The sequence below is a fragment of the Hyperoodon ampullatus genome (genome assembly GCF_949752795.1).
Source record: "Hyperoodon ampullatus genome assembly, chromosome: 4".
Taxonomy (NCBI): domain Eukaryota; kingdom Metazoa; phylum Chordata; class Mammalia; order Artiodactyla; family Ziphiidae; genus Hyperoodon; species Hyperoodon ampullatus.
This window is the reverse complement of record NC_136917.1, coordinates 124,390,876-124,411,952: the sequence shown is the minus strand read 5'-3', so window position 1 is coordinate 124,411,952 and position 21,077 is coordinate 124,390,876. Positions and strand designations below refer to the sequence as shown.

The following is a 21,077-nucleotide window of genomic DNA, read 5'->3' as shown; positions in this document are numbered from 1 at the left end:
ATCCAGAGGGAGCATAGTCTGCTGTGCAGAGGAGCTGGGTGTGGATCGAGCAACAACACTTACTGGGCTATACAGTACTTACATAGCCAGCCTAGAGCAGATCCCAGGGGGTATTCCTGCCTGTAGCAGATTCTTCAAGCCCTCACTAGTTCAAAACAAAACGAAACAAAAAATAAACCTGGTCTAAAATGCAACAAGGAGAGTTTGAGATGGACCTCTGGAAATGAAAGAAGAAAATGGAATGCCCAGCAAATACTCCATTTCAATTTTTACAGGATGGAGAATATGGAAGTGCAGAGCATGACGAATATGTTGATGGTGATGAGAAGGACCTGATAAGAGAAAGAATTGCAAAAAAGTTAAAAAAGGGCACAAGTGCAAATGTTAAGACAGCTGGGGAGAGTGAAGTGGAGAAGAAATCAGTTAGCCGCAGGTGAGTCAAGCGTTGTGCTTCTAAGTATCAGAGTTCTGTTTTTGCTTTTGTTTTTGTTTAATTAATTTTTGTTAGAGTATAGTTGCTTTACAATGTTGTGTTAGTTTCTGCTGTACACCAAAGTGAATCAGCCATACATATACATATATCTCCTCTTTTGGATTTCCTTCCCATTTAGGTAAGTATCAGAGTTTTTGTCATTTTATACTTAATTTTAAATTAAGATTGAGCCCTTTATTCAACTTACTTTCTAAAATACTATTTTCATAATGTTTGATATATATACCAGTCATGCTAAATTAGCCCATTCAGAGGCCTAAAAGAAAATAGACCAATTTTATTTACAGCAATGGTCATGTGAGTCAAATTCCAGTTCATTTCTCTCTGATCTCTTCTTTAAAAGCCTCTAAATTGTTTTTATATTTGGGACAAACAATATATTAGCTAGATGTGGAAGGTTGTGTTTGTTTAAAACCAACAAAAGCAGTAAAGCAACTGTATGGAACAAAAAGAGACATCCTCAGGTTTGAGTAAAATTTGTCTAAACTGTTTAAGAAATGTATGGGCCTGAAAACCCTCTTAAATGTCTTTTCAAGTCTGATTTATACTGTCTATCCCCCCTAATCTTAGTGATATCATAAAAGAAATTTCAGCAAATGTCTGAAATCATTAGTGCTTTCAGTCAGTTATACCAGCTTCACTATAGTTTGTGTCATGTTAATTTTTTGTTAAAGAAAACAGAAAAACTTCTAAGAGTCTTAAAAAATTGTAATGTGGTAAAAAAGGATAATTATATTTCAAGGAAAATCACTGCTCAGTCTAAGTTGAATTATAATGGGTATACCTGCCAGCCAGATAGGATGTCAGTGTGAAATCATTATCTATTAAAAAAATCAGTGCTCTTGGTATATATAAGCTGTTCATCTGTATGTGCTTGAAGTACTCCATTATCCTTCAGTCATTTTCTGATTCAAGCAGTAGGATCAGGGACTAGACTAGCCTCCCAGCCTTTTCGGCAAGGAGCCATTCACAGTAGGATTTTACTGAAAATTTGTGGCATTGCTTCTATTTGTAAAGAAACATCTGGAATCTGTTAAAGCTGCTTATCACTTTGGATAGTAAACCTACAAGCAGGTTTCTTGAGTACTTAATATTTATATTGGGGAATGATATTTAACAATATAATTTTCAACAAATTTACATAGAGTAGATTATTTCCCTAATTGTTCTATTGAAAAGTACTTAGGGGTTCAAGAGGAAAAAATCCAAAGCTCTTCTTACCTTCTCTCCTTTCTTTTCTCTCATTGTACTTATTCTGATTTCTTGAGGATTTCTGTCCCTTGCCTCCCTCCTTTTCTAAACGCATCAGTCTCACTCTTTCTTATCCAGTCCACTTTCTGTAAGCCTATACCTTGACTACTGAATGCTGCTGAGCAGAATCACACAGCCGTGGACAAGTCCAGCCTCAGCTGTGCCTCCAGTGCTTCCCTTCAACCTCAGGTTCACTCTCTCTCGTTAGGTCACCTGGCTTCCTGTTCTGTGAAACAAGAGTAACTTCTTCAACTCTTATTCTTTTCACTTTTCGCTGTACCTATTCAGACCAATTCTTATCTCCCTCTCTTCTGCTTTAAAGGGAGGAATCCCTCTACCCATTCAAAATGATTCCATCCTCTTTGCTTTGTCTTTAGTTTTCTCTCTTCACTCATTCCTTTCCTTCAGCTTGTGGATAGACTTAAGCCTCTGCCAGCATTCGAGAGTGAAAACAAAAACACCACTTCATTACTTCCTGTCCCCACCACCTTAGTTCCCATTTATTTTTAAATACACATCATTTAGCTTTTCCCTCATCACTGCCCTGAAACTACTCTCCCTAAGGCCATGTACTTGACAAAGCTAATGGCTGCTTTCCAGTTTTTGTTTTTCCTGGTGTCTCTGCTGTGGAATTTGGCATTTTTTGCCTTCTGCCTCTTGAAAACCATCTTCCTCAAGAACCTGCTACTTAAATTGTGACCTGTGGACCAATAGCATTAGTATCTCTTGGAATCTTTTTAGAAATGCCAAGTCTCAGACCCCACCTCACACTTTCTGAATCAGAATCTGTGTTTTAATAGGATCCTCAGGTGATTTGTACATTAAAGTTTGAGAAGCACTTCTCTAGAATACTAATTTTTACCACCAGTGCCACTGGACTAGTTCAAGTTTGTATCATCTTAGCTCCAAGGTCAGCAACTTCTGACTCCCCAGGGTATTCCCATAGCACCTTTTTCATACTTCAGTGATATTATGACATCTGGTTATACATTTTTTTCTTCCTTGTGTACTCTTATACTGTAATTTTCTTAAAGGCAGAGATTGTGTCCATTTACCTGTGGTCAAACATCATAGGTACTCAGATGTTTATATAAATGAATGAACAAAAAAAAAAGAGTGAATCCTTCTTTGACAAATCACTTTCTCCTCCAGGTCTTATAAGTAACTTGCTTGTATGTATCACATGAGATTTATTGCTTCGCCTACTATCCGTTGCCTATAATGAGCTCCTTCAGAGACTGTCTTACGTCCTCCGAGTCTTGTATAATAAGCATGTGGTAATTGGTCATTAAAGTTTGTGTAATGAGTGGGCGAATAAATGAATGAATACATTTCTGATTCATTAGAAGAATGGTTTTCACTCCTGACTCCACATTAGATTCACTGGAGAAATGTTGAAAAGAAAAAATACTGATGCCCAGCTCCCAATCCTAAAGATTCTGAATCATTTGGTCTGCAGTGAAGCCTGGGCACATGCATTTTTACTTTTTAACTTTCTGTATAGTTATCTATATCTGTATAGATATAGTCTGTATACTTACAGACTATATCTGTATGAACTATATTTCATAATGCACATATAATAAATACACAGGTTGCTGAATTTTTACAAGCCAAATACATCCCTATACCCATCACCCAGATCAAGAAACAGAAAATTGCCATTACCCACAAGTCTCCCTCTTGCCCTATTCTGGTTATTTCTCCCCTCCTCCCCTGATAGTAACCAGTTTTCTAACTTCCAAGAACATAACATTAATTTAGGGCAATAATACTTTGTAAAATCTCTCCAGATATTCTAATGTGCAGCTAAGGGTTAAGAACCACCAAACCCAACCCCCACCAAACACTCGCTCTCTTGATTACTTCTGAGGCACAGAATAATGTAAAGGTAGATTTTAAAAATTGTAGGGTCACCTCTGGTCTTTTTTGTAGTCTAACAGAGATAAGACATTTATATCAGTTGAACTCAGTTTAATCTCTGAAAAAGGTGAAAGGGTCAGTATAATGAAAAGTCATTTTAGAAGAAACAAAATGATATTTGAGTTTTCCTAATGTTTTTCAAGATGTGTGCTGGTAAAGATTCAAATCAGTGTCTCTCAATGTTTTCCATATATTTGAGTCACCTTACAAGCCCCACCCCTGATCAAGTCGATCAGAATTTTTCGACCATGAGAAGTTTTAAAAAGCACGGGTTATTCTAATGTGCACTCAAGGTTAACTGAAAGGCGGTAGTTACAGCCTCTTTGGAAGGTCTTGTTTTAAAACTTACTCTAAAGAATCTTTTCTTTGCCTGCAGGTGGAGCTCACCTGCTGCAAGTTAATCATATAAACCAAATTGAGTCATCTGCCCTACTTGTTTTTAGCATCTGTTTACAGATTTATAATAAATGGCTAAACAGTAAAAATCAGATGTAGCAAGCAGACTGGAGAGTAAAAAATCAGTGGCTTGTTGTGCTGATTACAGTCATTATGGAAATTCTGTCTTTTATTGTGTAATTTCTGTCATCTCTAATTTTATTGTGATTACTCTTTCTAAAGTATTTTCATCAAAATGAAATATAAATCAAAGAAATCTTGACATATACCCTGAAATCGCCATTACTAGTTTTGGTAGTAGTCCTTCAAGGTTAACTAGAGTACGTTAGTTTTGGTATTTGAACAGGTTCTGGTTTGATCAGCTGTGTTGTTTACCTGTCATATTTATTGACTGTGGCATTATTCCTATATCATAAAACAATTCTCTTATTTGGTAAAGTCAAGTAGAATTTGTGTTTTACTCATGAGCTGTGTTACGTTGACTGAATATGAAATATCTTATATGATAGTATCAGAAATTTAAATATAAATATTGAAGTTGAGTTTGAAATCTAATGAGTTGGATTGAACTTTAAATTATGAAGCAAGGGATAATACAATCAGAAATACCTCCTTTGGCCTGGGTGAACACCCAAATGAGCTGCTGCTAATTTTAATCTTTCAAGTCTCCTTTTGTTGAATTTGAAATATGTGACCACGTTTTCTTATGGAACTTTGAATACTTTTCCCCCCCAATATTTCTAGCCTTCTCAAAAATATTAATTAAGCTTTCTCTCAGCCTTAGGGAATTTTTTGAGTCTTAATATACTTTGTATTCTGGTTTCTCTTACTTTATGATCAGACTTTAGGAAGTACAAAGCTGTCTTAATACATAAACTTGGTTAGCTTTAGCAAATTCAAAAAGATTGTGTCATATTTAAGTTTCAAAAGTTTAAAAGATAGTACACATATAAAAATGATAGTACAAAATTTAAAAGATAGTACAATAACAAAGGTTGAAGTCCACAGGCATTCTAAAACCCTATTTAAATCATTAGAATCACCATCTCTAAGAAGTCTCCCTCTTTCCTCAGAATTTTTACAAGCAAGGAATGAAATTAACCAGTTAGAGCATTTTTGCTTCCTTTCACCTTGTTGCCCCAAGGTATTGAACTGAAGCAGACAGTAAAAAAAAGAGGAAGAGAAAGAAATGCGAGATCTATACATTGCGTAAGTGGTCTCTGAAAATTTGCAGGTATTATTTCTTTCATATAGAGTAGTAGTGGTCTAAATACTGTATTTTCAGAAAATATTTGGGTTTAACAGCAGGTATTAAGCTTTGGAGCAGTCTGGTAGCAGTTAGTTTGCATACTAACTTTTACTAGAACTTGATTTTTCTTTTTTATATGTTCTTTCTTAACCTATCATTCTATTCTCAAATATGTGTTACACTTACTGTCAGTTACTGTGCAAGAACTGCTATATGCCAGACAGTGCCAGGCTCCAGGAACATGAAAAAAAGGAGAAATGGTTTCTGCCCACAAGTGTTCACAATATAGCATAAGAATTATAAACAATTACAATTCAGTATGGCATGTGCTCTAATAGAAGTGCATGCAAAATATTATAGATGATAAGTAGGCAATGTATATTTCAGGACAAGATTAAAATACCAGGTTTAAAAAGGGATGAATATAAAATTGCCATTTTTGGGCTTCCCTGGTGGCGCAGTGGTTGAGAGTCTGCCTGCCGATGCAGGGGACACGGGTTCGTGCCCCGGTCCGGGAAGATCCCACATGCCGCAGAGCGGCTAGGCCCGTGAGCCATGGCCGCTGAGCCTGCGCGTCCGGAACCTGTGCTCCGCAACGGGAGAGGCCACAACAGTGAGAGGCCCGCGTACTGCAAAACAATAAATAAATAAATAAATAAAATAAAAAATAAAATTGCCATTTTTGCAGATCAAGAATAGTCAAATACAGCAATCTCATAAGTTTCATCCTAATGCTAGTACGATAAGCCATTTTTTGGAACCACTATTTAAAAGAAATAACATTTTAGCATTGTCAAGTCCTTTAATGTTGCATAACCTCCCAGTGTAGACTAGATGGTTTATCCCGTTGTCTTTACCTGTTATGTTTAAAATTTTGGAATAGTAACAATTATAATATAAACCACACCATCATCTGGCATTTCTGGAGAGCTTCCATTTTTCTTCTTTTTAGGTATTTATAGAAAGAATTTTTGGATGTTCTGGGTAAAACTGTTTCTTGGGCTGTTTGAAATAAAATACCACTTTAAAAATGTCCAGTTAGTTCATTGAGAACCTTAATCCATATCCAAGGAATCACTTTCAAAATAAAACAAACAAAAAAATCCTTGAACTTCAGTTATATACTTAGGAAATACAACAACCCTACTGTTTTCACAATTAGATTTTGTTTGGCAGTCAGGAAGCAGTGAAATACATACGTGGGGGAGGTTCTCCTGTCAAAAGGGAGAAGAGCTGTTTGCATCTCTTTAGAGTGTATTGATTTGTGTTACCCTTGAGAGTTACATTCTACTGACCTTGCAGTATCAGTTGTTTATAGGCAACGGAATTATACATTTGAAATGTAATATTGAGATTATGTGCAGAAAAACATTCTTTAAGTTATTCAGCATTTGAGGAAATGTTCTCTACCCTGGAACAAACGTAGTCACACTGAAGAGTTTTGAAACATTCGTTGCTTTCCTACCTTCCTTATCTGTATATTGTGAATTCACCTGTAAATTAAATTGGCAAGTATACTTTGGGTAAAATACAGAAGAGAATAGCCACCCAAGATACCAAGTTCTTGTTTAGCACAAAGTTAAAAGCATATGAAGTTACACAAGGGCCTGAGGACGGTTTATAGTTATTAGTGATTGTACTCTGTCTGACTCTAGCCTTTCTTTCTGTTCCCTTCTCTAACTGTTCAGGGATTTTATTTCAGGGATCACTTAGCTTTTGCACATTAATTGAATTCCTCCTTTGTACCAGGCACCGTGCTAGGTCCCAGGATGCTCAGATTAGAAAGGCTCAGCCTCTTCTCAAGCTGCTTAGTTTCTAGTAAAGGGGGACAGTCGTATAAGCAAATAAGGGCTGTGAAGTGTTCATAGGTGATCTAGCCAGAGAGTTGTTCTCTTATTCCACAAGTATTTATTGTTCTTCTGCAGTGTGACCAGGCAATACATTTTGCCAAGGCAGTTTATTTCTCTAATTTAACCCCTAGAACAAGGCTACAAGTTACTGTTTATATTATGATTCTCATTTTACAAATGAAAACAAACAAACAAACTGGATTTGAAGAGGATAAGTGGCTTATGGCCCCAAAGTGGCAAGGCCTGTACCTGAACCTGCAATGGTCTGACACCTCTATGGAGCCTAGAGAGGGGTTGGCCAGGGCCAACTCATATGTGTCCAGCTAAAGTGTAAAGTCTCATGTGGAATGTTTCTGGCCAAGGTATAACATCATTTTAGGAATATGTATTACTCTATATAAATGTAGGGGGTGGATTAGAGGAAGGAGACTGAAGCAGAAAGACAAATTAGTGGATTATTAGATTAGTCCAAGGGAGAGGTAATAAGGATCTAAGTAACTAAGGTAGTATCTGTGGGGATGGATTCGAGAGATATTAAGGAGGTAATAGATTGGATGTAGGAGACCTGAAGGAAAAAAATATATTCCAGATGACTCTGTTTTGTGGCTTAGATAACTGGCCAAGTAGTGGTTATAACCATTGAGATGGGAACCCTGGAAAGTCCTAGTGCTTACATCATACATTTTTGTCCTGTTAGTCCTTTCTGTTTTACATCGACGTCCTGACACATAAACATACATCCTGAATTGTTTCTTACTTAATGTTCCCTTTATAAGTCAACTTAGGTTAGGTTATGGTAACAAACAATCCCCATATCTCAGTGGTTTAAAACTAGTGTTTGTTTTCTTGCTGTGGCTACATCCTGCTGGGATCTGTGCATCTGCTCCATGTCATCTTCATTCAAGGGCTGAGGATGAAGGGACGGCCTCTTTCTGAGAGGCATGGCAGGCGGAAAAGAGTGATGATGAATCATATGCTAGTTCTTAAAGCTTCTACTTAGAAGTGGCATAATCACTCCATTTCACTGGCCAGAGCAAATGATATGGCCAAGCCTGATGTCCATATGGTGAAGTATAAACCTTTCACTGAGAGCTTAGAAATAGTAATGCAATCTACTACAGTCTCTGTGCTCTAGCCAGGAATTGCTATAAGTACCTGTGACTGTGTAATAAATTTATTCATCATCTTCCTGGCAGACAAGACAAAAGAGACCTAATAAGGGTTACATAATTGCCATTATCTGAATTTTAAAAAGAAAGGTATCAATTCCTAATTATTTCAGTCTTTTAAAAAGTATAAAATTCTAAAGGAAATTCTATCTTATCAGTCTTTACACAAGGGGTGGAGAAGAACATAACAATTGTCTTCTACAAGTTTCATAGAAGATGCAGAAACATAACATTATGCACATAACATTAAATCATAAATTAAGTCAGATTATCTCAAGTAAAGGGATTTCTATGTAAGGGAATAGAGGAGTTGTGTAGAATCCAGATAAAAGAATTGCACACAGTCCTCACAGGAAAGGAAGTTGTCAGAAACTTATATTTTCTCTCTCCTTCTACAGCCTCAACTCTCTGCTTGCCTTTGTTCATTTGTTCCCTTATCTTCTATAATCTTGTGTTTTCTCTGTAAGGCTCTAGTCTGTTCCCTCTTGCACTTCAGCTCTTCAGAAGTAAATTGACTTGCTTTCTGTGTCCCAAATTCTTGGGAGAGAGAATCTTATTGGCTTGGCTTGGGATAGGTGTCCATTCAGTCTTACTATTGGAGAGGATAATGGTAGCAGAGGGGGAGTTAAAAGCCATGAGATATGTGGGTGTGACAGAAATAAATAGTTCCTCTATCATCTATCCTTCCCTTCTTATTTAGTAAGGAGAACCCAAATTTTTAGCTAGATTCGTGGCTGCCTAGCTAAAAGACATTCACCAGTCTCCTTTGTAGCCAAGGATGGCCTTGTGACCACATTTTGGCTAGTGAGATAAAACAGAGGTGTGTCAGACTTTCAGGCAGTCTTTTTATAAAGGAAAGAAGGAAGAGGCTAGCCCTCCTTCATCCCTTCCTCCTGCTATCAGCCTGGTACACAGGTTGGAGTTATGGATGGCAGAATGGAGCGGTTGAAGGAGCCTGGGTCCTTGAAGACTTCATGGAATTACAATTCCCGCTTGGAGTGCCTATCTAGGACTTTTTCTATGTGAAATAAAATAATCTTAACATTGTTGAAGCCACACTATTTGGGGTTTCTGTTAAGTGTGGCAGATCCTAAACCTAACTGATAGTATAAGGTTGTTTCTTCCAAGGTTGTGAGTAGGGTAGGTTCTCTAAGGTGGGAATGTGGGCAGGGAGGAAATGAATAGCTTCTTCATTATTTCAAATAGCTTTCTTAGCTGGTTTTCTCATTGTTCCTGGAAGAGAATCATCTGAATTAATAGCACCCAACATGTCCACCCCTCTTTTCACTTTTGGCTGATCATGTTGCTCCTTAATTCATTACAGAAACAGAAGTAGCAGGAGAACTTCCTCATTTTCCCACCACCAAATCTACTCATCTGCATCTGAATCCATATTCTTTTAACAAAGGCAATCCCTCCACTCTCTGCTCTGGTCCTCACTTTCTTACACATTTTGGCCAAGCTGTTATCTGCCTTACTCCTGTTGCTCACTTCACACCAGGCATATTGTTCTTCTTGCTGTTCCACAGACACATGAAGGTCATTCATCTTTCAGGCCTCTGCACTTGGGGTTACCTCAGCTTGAAACGTTCTTCTCTGAGATATTCTTAGTAACCATTCCTTCTCTTCATTCAATTCCTTATTCAGGTATCATCTTATCAGAGAGGCTACCACACTACTTAAAATAACTGCCTCCATCTCTACCAAGGGTACATATCCAAATGGCCTGGGGACAAATTTTAAAAATTTGTTTGACTTTTACAAAATGCATATGCTAGGACTACTCCCCTCGGGGGTCGGTGGGGGGGAATCTCATTCAGTAGGTCTAACGTGATTTGCTCATTTTTTGAAGCCAGTTAATTAGTGATGAAAATACATGTTACTTAACCTTTTCCTACTGTTGGGAACATAGGTGAATAAAGGTAAATAAGTTTAAAAAGCACGTTTGGAACTAGATTATCTGTCCTTTTCGGGCTCAGATGTTTGTAGAAGACAACGGTCACTCTACTATAGGGAGGCAAAGTTAGAGGGTCTCTTTTCCTAGCCAAAATCACTTTTCCTACAAGTTCTACAACTTTTTAAGAATGACTGATATATTGTTTCATCAACATTAATCTTCTAAACACGTGGATTTTGTTCTATTTTTTTAACCTCACTGCATCTTTGTCTTTATTTAAGCTTGTCTTTTTAAAAGTAGACACAATATAAACTATTCGGTAATGACCTACTTTGAAGAAGAATCTCATAGAATTCACTACATTTCTTTCCTACCTTTTTTCCAATTTTGATATGTAGTAATATTTGATGTCTCCTTCCTCCTTAGTTTTTATTATTTAGATATTGCTATACCATGTGTATCAGTTCATTCAATATAAGTGTACATTTATATTGATTTCAATGTGCATACTATTTAAGTGCACATATGTGAGTGTTAAACCTTAAATAGGTTTTCCATTATTGCTTTGAAGTATAGCTTCAGTGGCTTACTAGATTTTTAATGTAATTTTATATTTGATTTATTTTTCAGTAAGCCAATAAAAACAATAAGACTTTTTCTTCCAGGGCTATGAGTAGGGTAAGTTCTTTCAGGTGGGAATGTGGGCAGAGAGGGAATGAATATAAGCCTTACTTATATTTATTATCTTCTACTCAATTCTTTTTGTTAAAGGTCCTTAATACATTTTTCTAGTATTGCTAATTGCAAATTTTGTGATGTCAACGTAGTTTGCTTTCCATTTTAAAATTTATATTGTTGATTTAGCTGCTTCTTTAAGAATTATCTTGTTTAAACAGCCTCAAATTTATTATATGATAATGGATAGGATTCTGTTCCTACTGAAAAGTACTTTTCTTATAGTCAAAGGCAGTTATTAATTGGCATGTGAGCTTAAGTACTGAATTATTTCTTTTTGTGTTTTAAATTTGTTCTAGAAATTCATTAGATCAAAGGGATATATGTACTCAGCAGATAGGAAGTTAGATTTGTTCTTTGCTGTATATTTGATTTCCTTGATTCTAAGAAAATGTCTTCTTAACTTCAAAAGTTATATAATGACTTCTTGCCAATTTCTTTTTCCTTTTAGATAAGCATTTACTTTTTTAATTTTATTAATCATTACAAATTAATAGAAAATTTCTGGATATACTTATTTGTTTGCAATATTGACAGTAACTTGAAATGTCTTAAAGACGGGCTTTATGTAAGGGAGTTAAAAAGAAAAACCCTTGGCTTGACTTCAGAGAGTTTAGAAAGATATCATGTAGGCCTCAGACAAAGACTTGAGTGTTACAGTCATCGTATTTTATGTCCTTGCTGCTCTTTGGTAAGATTCAGTTTTAGGTGCAGTTTGTATGCACTTGCCTAGTCAGGTAGAAAAAAAGATATATAGCTGACCTGTGATAAAAGGTGAGAATGTCTAATCCTGATGCTGCTGGAGAGTAGCCCAGAAATTGAAGGCCAGGATAACATTGCAAAGTTATCACCAGTCTTAATTATTTGACTTTATGCTCGTCATTATACTCTTAGGTAGGATTTATCAGTATCCTAGTGAAGTTTTAAAAATTATGGTTTGTACCTTTTATTGTTTTAGCCTATGCTGTGTGGTATGCAATGAATTTTGGAACAAAATGTGTTTACATTTTAGTAGATATTTAACAGTCTTTGCTACTAGTTTTGTAGTAAATTAATTAGTGATAAAAATACGTTACTTAATGTTTTCCTATATGTTGAAAGTATAGATGAATAAAGGTAAAAAGGTTAAAAAGCAAGTTTGAATCTAGATGATCTGTCTTTTTCAATGTTAGGCTCAGATGTTTGCAGAAGACAATGGTTACTCTACTCTAGGGAGACAAAGTGAGAAGGTCCCTTCTCCTAGCCAAGCTAGCCTTGTTTCTAAGCTGTGCCACTGAATAGCAACAGCTTTCACTAGGAAGAAAGGAACGTAACACCTGTTATAGTACTTACACACAGCCTTCAACAAAAATTAAACACCTAGGGCCCTGGCCTCCAGAGGTGGGCTACAACCTAAGGATGGTTCAATTGCAGCATCACTGCTTAGGGTCTTTGGTGCTAGGGCCATAAAATGGAGAAATGTTTGAATTAATTAAATTAATTCATGGAGTTTAAGGTAAATAGACTTTTACATGTATAAAAGCTCCTACTAACTCAAGGTACTTTTCATAAAATACTGATAAATCACTGTTTATTCCACCAAAAAAGCATATAAGGCATATTTGCATATGAGAAAATTAATTTCAGTTTGTTCTTTTAAAAAGTTTTTAAAGTAACATTTTAAGAATGTTTGTAAGTTCATACTGTATGTATTTTTGAATTGTTCTCTTTTAAAACACTGTAACTGTTGAAGTTTAGTATAGATGAACACCTGGCACCTAAACCAGTTTAAAACAAAATGCAAACAATTAAAAAGCAATAAAGCTATAAATCTGATATGGAAATAGATTATGCCAAAGGGATTTACCTCATCTGGGCTCTTTAAGGTTGAAAAACTCCCAGTTTCTAGGCAGAGCAATTGCCCAGCCTTAGTATATTATTGCATGCTACAGCATTCTTTTTCTGCTTCACATTAGTCAACTTCTGCTTAAGGTAACTTTTTTTCATTGTTGTTAGAGTTCCATTTTCGATTCTTTTGACAGAAAGAAATTCATATATAGAGCTATGATACCTTGAACTAGAAGGGGTACTTAAGTATATGCTGTTTGCCAAATCTAGAGCATTACATACCTATTAAATCTTAAAGAGGAAAACATAATAGATGGCTAGAGAGACAGATTGATGGAACAGAATACAGAGCCCTGAAATAGATTCACACAAATATAGTCAACTGATTTTTGACAAAAGTGCAAAGACAATTTGATTGAGAAATGCTAGTCTTTTCAACAAATGGTACTAGAATAGAGTTCTATGTGCCCCAGAAATGAACCTTGACACATACCTCACATTTAAATAAAAATTAACTCAAAATGAATCAAAGATCTAAATGTAAAACTTCTAAGCTTCTAAAAGAAACCATAGGAGAAAAATCCATATGAACTTGGGTTTGATAATGAGTTTTTAGACACAAAAAACATGAAGTACACTGACAGATTTAAAAACTTTGGCACTGGGCTTCCCTGGTGGCGCAGTGGTTGGAGAGTCCGCCTGCCGATGCAGGGGACGCGGGTTTGTGCCCCGGTCCGGGAAGGTCCCACATGCTGCGGAGTGGCTGGGCCCATGAGCCATGGCCACTGAGCCTGCGCATCCGGAGCCTGTGCTCCGCAACGGGAGAGGCCACAACAGTGAGAGGCCCGCGTACTGCAAAAAAACCCAAAAATCAAAAAAACTTTGGCTCTGCAGAAAATACTATTAAGGGGATGAAAAGACAAGCCACAGACTGGGAAGCAATATTTGCAAATCACATATCTGATAAAAGACTTGTATCCAGAATATATAAAGAAGTCTTCAAACTCAACAATAAGAAAACAAACAAAGCAATTTAAGAAACGGACAAAAGATCTGAACAGATTTCACCAAAGATGTATGAGGCACCAATATATGAAAATATGCTATACATATATCCTTGGTGAGATAGACAACTATTATAAGCAAAAAAGTATTTAAAAATTTATCTGGGGCTTCCCTGGTGGCGCAGTGGTTGAGAGCCCACCTGCCAATGCAGGGCATGCGGGTTCGTGCCCCGGTCCCAGAAGATCCCACATGCCGCAGAGTGGCTGGTCCCATGAGCCATGGCCGCTGAGCCTGCACGCCCAGAGCCTGTGCTCCGCAATGGGAAAAGCCACAACAGTGAGAGGCCCGCGTACCACAAAAAACAACAACAACAACAAAAAATTTCTCTGCATTGTTACTTCACATTTTAGTATATATTGAATAAGGAGCTAGAAGAAAACAAAGATTACAGCTAATTTGTTTTTAAATCTGGAACTTTAATTAATTACTTCTACTGACAGGGAACCTAGAGCTTAGATTCTAATGCTGGCTCTTATTTTTGTAGTTTACACAAAATGTTGAAGTTGTCCACCCAACCACTAGATCAGAGTGGTATTGCGAAGAGAGCAGGGGAAGAATGGTGAAGCTAGAGAGCTTTCCAATCTTCCCTCAATTGTATTTGCAAAATTTAACTTACTCAGAACTACTCTCCAAGTAATGGACAATCTAGGATTTAAATACAGGTATGTTTGACTCAACTGCCATATTATACCTCCCCTGAGATGAGGCACAAAGAATGAGCTATTAGTAGAATGGTGGACCAAGGATGCAGATGTTCATGCAAGCGGATAGGTGAGAGTTTGATATCCTGATAACTGTGGGAACTTGAGTAAACATGGATGCCCATCTGCATGAATTAATGGTACAAAGTATTAGAGAAGTAGACTAGGGCCAGATCAAGATGGGCTAGGTATGGCATATTTAGAAACTGGACTCTCCTTTAGATGGTGGAGAACAATATAAAGCAAAATTGGAAAGGGACACGATCAGGTTTTTGACTTAGAAGGATCACTGTGTTAGCAATGTGGAAAATAAACTGGAGAGGGAGCCAAAACTAGAGGTTGAGGAAACTGACCAGGAGACTGCTTTACTAGTCCAAGTCCAGATAAGGTACGAAAGCCTGAACTAAGACTGTGTTCTGTTTGCTAGGTAATTTGCATTCAGTAAACATTTTTTCAAACATCTACAGTATGCATGTGGCAGATATAAAGATAAAGAACGATACTCCCTTGCCACAAAAAAGCTTTCAGCTGAGGGAGATATATAGCCATGAACTACAGAACAGGATGAACTCAATATGAAACAGAGGTTCAGAGAAAGTACAGTAACTTCATGGAGGAGGGAGGGATTAATTTTGACTTTAGGGATCAGGAAGTCTGCATGTATGCAAAGTAGATAGCATTAATACCAGTCCCTGAAGAAGGGCTAGAGTTTGAATAAGAGGAAATGGGTGGGAAAGGGTATTTCCAGTAGAGGAAACTGAGAAAAGTACAGAGTGTATTTGAGGAACAATCTGTTGTGACCAGAGGAGAGGATATAGTTGGAAATAAAGCTGGAAAGATAGTTTGGGACCAGATCCTGAGGTACCTTCCAGGATAGTAAAGTGGAAATATAACTCATTTTGCTTGATTTTTGTGTTAATTCAAGTGTACAAATAAACATAGATCAACTTCTTTTCTTCAACTAGAGTTAAGTCAGTTTGAAAGATTCAAGGTTGGGTGAATATTGGATTTCTACATTTTTGGAAAGGACCAGTACGGGTAGGAGGGTTTGGTGAGATTACTATAGCAGGTAGTTATGTTTATTTTCCTTTTTATCATTTGAAAATGAATGCCTATAGTAAATGAGGTGGTAGTTTAAGGAGAGAAATGAATCTACCTAATGGCAAGATAAAAACAAATTTATCTGTAGTACTATGCTAAAAATTTTATTTGTATAATGCAAGTTACTCAAATTTAATGACAACTGTGATCTATAAAGACTGAGTATGATCCCAGCATTGTTTACTCTAAATAAGGTATGAACAAGTCACCATTTCTGAATCTGTTTCCTCATCTGTAAAATGTGATTAATACCTGTCCTCCCTATCAATAGGATTGTGGTCAGATCAAATGAAATAATGCATGTGAGACAACCTTTAAAACATGATGCCATTGATGGCCCATGATTATAGAGTTTAAAGTGCCTTTGCTACCTCACAATCCAACCCTCTCTTTAACAACCGTAGGGCAGCTCACATTCTGTTACTCCTTCCAACCACGGCATATTTTAAAATAAAATGAAAAATTAATTTGTCAGGTAATTGACAATAATTATTAAGCATATATGGCAGCCATAGTAGTATTTAAGGGGATGTATATATCTAAGGGGTATGACACCAACAAAGTAGAAGAGATGAACCCAATCCATGGGAACAAGGTAGAGAGACAAGCCAAGCCTACCTAGAAAGAAAATGAATCACTGCTGTTCTTCATAAACATCCTGGTTATCTGACCTCCCACATCCCTCTGTTAGCTACAGAGAATGTACTCTGTCTGCATCAGATGTGATTAATGCCTAAATCATGCTCTGTAAACCACGAGCACATGAAATTACTTAAGAAAGTAATACATTAAAAAGTACCAAATGGCGTAGACAGACTGAGTACTCTAAATACATAGGAAATCTCAAGTAAAATATTAAGTCAGATGAGGTTATTTAGTTTTCCTGAAGGTGTGTTTTAAGGCAGGTTTATATTGCCAATAGCCAGAACCTAAACTGGAGTAAGTAGATTGTAGGAGTAACTTTGCTAGTAAAAGAAATCTTCTTCTAAGGTAATGCATTTTACTGAAATTGTTAATTACTATTTTTTCTTTCATTTGTTTCATTTTGAATGTTTATAAAAAAATGGAAGTATTATTTTTGAGAACATCCTGTTTATAATAAAAACTTAATGACAACTTCATAAAACAAAAATAGCATGTGTCTACAAATGTGATTATGGGCATGTTCACTTAAGGAAACAAATTTAAAAGATAAAATTCTAACTTTAGCTAGTGTATGCAGCTGTTTTATTTTAGGATGATAAACGTCCTTGCTGAAAATTCAGCGATGACATTTATTGCTTAGGAAAACATGTTGCTTTATTTTTTCCTTCTATGTGATTTTTTAATACAGCACTTACAGAAACACTTCAAATCTTACTAAACAACACAAACATAAAATGTCACTTTTTAAAATGAAGTATTGGTAATAAACTTTTTCTGTCTACTCTTAACATTGAGGTTCTCCTTGAATATTTATAATATTAGTACTTTAGTATGCCAAGAGTTTTAATATACAGCTTAAGAGTTTTAAGATGTTGCTTTTAAAGTTTGTTTTTATATACATTAGACTCATTTATGAAGAGAGTATTTTTATGGAGTGACATTACTTGGTTTTGTGCATTTGACAACATAGCAAATAATTGACAAGCAGGGCTGCTGAAGACAGTTGTGCCCATTGTAACCTGAAAAAGGGGGCTCAGCCATGGAGTGTGAGCATGGGCTGAAATCTAGCTAGAGCTCCACTCAAAGCCTTGTGTACTGGTGAGGGGCCACATCAGCCCCAAGAAATTGGGTGCCTTTTTCTAATCTTTCAGCTGAGAAAAGGTGTTTATTTCCTAGTGGGTTTCCCAGAGGGAATTCACATAGAGGTGCTTTATGTGCTGGCCTGTGGATAAATTTAAGAAGTGAAAGAAAATAAGCAGATAGGTATGGTGATATGTTTTCCCAGTGACATGTAAGGCAACTAGGAGACAGTATATTGCAGTGGGAAGAGCTCTGGGAAAGGGTCTTGGAAACCAGCATGCTAGTCCTTGCACAACTTTTTCCCAGCTGTTTCACCTTGGGTTTTCTTTTCTTGAAAACGAAGGGATTGAACTGCCTTCTACCTTTAAGGGTACATCCAGCTTTCAACTTCTATGAACGTTGTATCTGGAGTATGGTAAGCAAGGAGAAGTTGGAGCTGAGAATTTTCCAAATTGGCACAACATATGTCATTAAAAGTCTTTGAGATATCTATTTACATGATCTATAATATATAATAGTCTTAAAATCAAGTAGTCCTCCAGCTTCCTTCTTTCTACTTACTTTCCATTTAATCTCCTCATTCTTCTCTTCTTCTTTTTCCTCTTCTTTTCTGTTCTTTGTTGTTGTTTTTTTCACTTCTTATTCTGGAAGCTTAGATAGTTGATTTTGGAATTTCTTTTCTAATATAAGCGCTTAAAGCTCTAAATTTCCCTCTAACCACTGCTTTATCTTCATCTTACCAATTTTAACATGTTATGGCAGCCAGTTTCATCAGCTATCAACTTGGCTAGGCTATAGACCCTAGATGTTTATTCAAACAGTAATATTGGTGTTGCTATGAAGGTATTCTTTTGAATTTTGTTTTATTTTTTATACAGCAGGTTCTCATTAGTTATCTATTTTATACATATTAGTGTATATATGTCAATCCCAATCTCCCAACTCATCACACCACCACCACCACCCCCCGCTTTCCCCCCTTGGTGTCCATACGTTTGTTATCTACATCTGTGTCTCTATTTCTGCCTTGCAAACTGGTTCATCTGTACCATTTTTCTAGATTCCACACAGATGCGATAATATACAGTATCTGTTTTTCTCTTTCTGACTTACTTCATTTGGTATGACAGTCTGTAGGTCCATTCACATCTCTACAAATGACCCAATTTCATTCCTTTTTATGGCTGAGTAATATTCCATGGTATATATGTACCATATCTTCTTTACCCATTCATCTGTCAATGGACATTTAGGTTGTTTCCATGAACTGTAAATACTGCCACAATGAACATTGGGGTGCATGTGTCTTTTTGAATTATGGTTTTCTCTGGGTATACACCCAGTAGTGGGATTGCTGGGTCATATGGTAATCTATTTTTAGTTTTTAAAAGAACCTCCATCTGTTCTCCATAGTGGCTGTATCAATTTACATTCCCACCAACAGAGCAAGAGGGTTCCCTTTTCTCCACACCCTCTCCAGCATTTGTTGTTTGTAGATTTTGTGGTGATGCCCATTCTAACCAGTGTGAGGTAATACCTCACTGTAGTTTTGGTTAGCATTTCTCTAATAATTAGTGATGTTGAGCAGCTTTTCATGTGCCTCTTGGCCCTCTGTATGTCTTCTTTGGAGAAATGTCTATTTAGGTCTTCTGCCCATTTTTTGATTGTTTGTTTTTTTGATACTGAGCTACATGATCTGTTTTTATATTTTGGAGATAATCCTTTCTCCGTTGATTCATTTGCAAATATTTTCTCCCATTCTGAGGGTTGTCTTTTCATCTTGTTTATAGCTTCCTTTGCTGTGCAAAAGCTTTTAACTTTCATTAGGTCCCATTTGTTTATTTTTGTTTTTATTTCCATATCACTAGTAGGTGGGTCAAAAAAGATCTTGCTGTGATTTATGTCAAAGAGTGTTCTTCCTATGTTTTCCTCTAAGAGTTTTATAGTGTCCGGTCTTACATATAGGTCTCTAATCCATTTTGAGTTTATTTTTGTGTATGGTGTTAGGGAGTGTTCTAATTTCATTCTTTTACATGTAGCTGTCCAATTTTCCCAGAACAACTTATTGAAAAGACTGTCTTTTATCCATTGTATATCCTTGCCTCCTTTGTCATAGATTAGTTGACCATAGGTGTGTGGGTTTATCTCTGGGCTTTCTATCCTGTTCCATTGATCTCTGTTTCTGTTTTTGTGCCAGTACCGTATTGTCTTGATTACTGTACGTTTGTAGTATAGTCTGAAGTCAGGGAGTCTGCTTCCTCCAGCTGCTTTTTTTTTTTTTTTTCTCAAGATTGCTTTGGCTATTCTGGATCTTTTGTGTCTCCATACAAATTTTAAGATTTTTTTGTTCTAGTTCTGTAAAAAATGCCATTGGTAATTTGATAGGGATTGCATTGAATCTGTAGATTGTTTTGGGTAGTATAGTCATTTTCACAATACTGATACTTCCAGTCCAAGAACATGGTATATCTCTCCATCTGTCTGTGTCATCTTTGATTTCTTTCATCAGTGTCTTACAGTTTTCTGAGTACAGGTCTTTTACCTCCTTAGGTAGGGTTATTCCTAGGTATTTTATTCTTTTTGTTGCAGTGGTGAATGGGATTGTTCCCTTAATTTCTCTTTCTGATCTTTAGTTGTTAGTGTATATGAATGCAAGAGATTTCTGTGCATTAATTTTGTATCCTGCAACCTTACTATATTCATTGATTAGCTCTAGTAGGTTGCTGGTAGCATCTTTAGGATTATCTATGTATGGTATCATGTCATCTGCGAACAGTAACAGTTTTACTTCTTCTTTTCCAATTTGTATTCCTTTTATTTCTTTTTCTTCTCTGATTGCCGTGGCAGGACTTCCAAAACTATGTTGAATAATAGTGGTGAGAGTGGACATCCTTGTCTCGTTCCTGATCTGAGAGGAAATGCTTTCAGTTTTCCACCATTAAGAAGGATGTTTACTGTGGGTTTGTCATATATGGCCTTTATTATGTTGAGGTAGGTTCCCTCTATGCCCACTTTCTGGAGAGTTTTTATCATAAATGGATATTGAATTTTGTGAAGAGCTTTTGCTGCATCTATTGAGATGATCATATGGTTTTTATTCTTCAGTTTGTTAATATGGTGTATCACATTGATTGATTTGCGTATATTGAAGAATCCTTGCATCCCTGGGATAAATCCCAATTAATCATGGTGTATGATCTTTTTAATGTGTTGTTGGATGCTGTTTGCTGTTTTGTTGAGGATTTTTGCCTCTATATTCATCAGTGATATTGGTCTGTAATTTTCTCTATAGTATCTTTGTCTTGTTTTGCTGTCAGGGTGATAGTGGCCTTGTAGAATGAGTTGGGTAGTGTTCCTTCCTCTGCAATTTTTTGGAAGAGTTTGAGAAGGATGGGTGTTAGCTCTTATCTAAATGTTTGATAGCATTCACTTGTGAAGCCATCTGGCCCTGGACTTCTGTTTGTTGGAAGATTTTTTTTTTTTTTTTTTTGTGGTACATGGACCTCTCACTGTTGTGTATTCTCCCGTTGCGGAGCACAGGCTCCGGATGCGCAGGCTCAGCGGCCATGGTTCATGGGCCCAGCCACTCCACGGCATGTGGGATCTTCCCAGACCGGGGCACGAACCCGTGTCCTCTGCACCGGCAGGCATACTCTCAACCACTGCACCACCAGGGAAGCCCTGTTGGAAGATTT

At 36.7% G+C, this 21,077-nt stretch overlaps 1 protein-coding gene across 1 annotated transcript in view; it reads left to right on the top strand.

The window, feature by feature from the left end:
* CWC27 (CWC27 spliceosome associated cyclophilin) overlaps nucleotides 1-21,077 on the top strand; it is a gene marked incomplete at its 5' end in the record, with an annotated part of 209,582 nt that overhangs the window by 23,009 nt on the left and 165,496 nt on the right. The window contains one exon of the mRNA XM_079701607.1: nucleotides 276-433. Within this exon, the coding sequence (XP_079557733.1) occupies nucleotides 276-433 (158 nt within the window). The remainder of the gene's footprint in view (nucleotides 1-275; nucleotides 434-21,077) is intronic.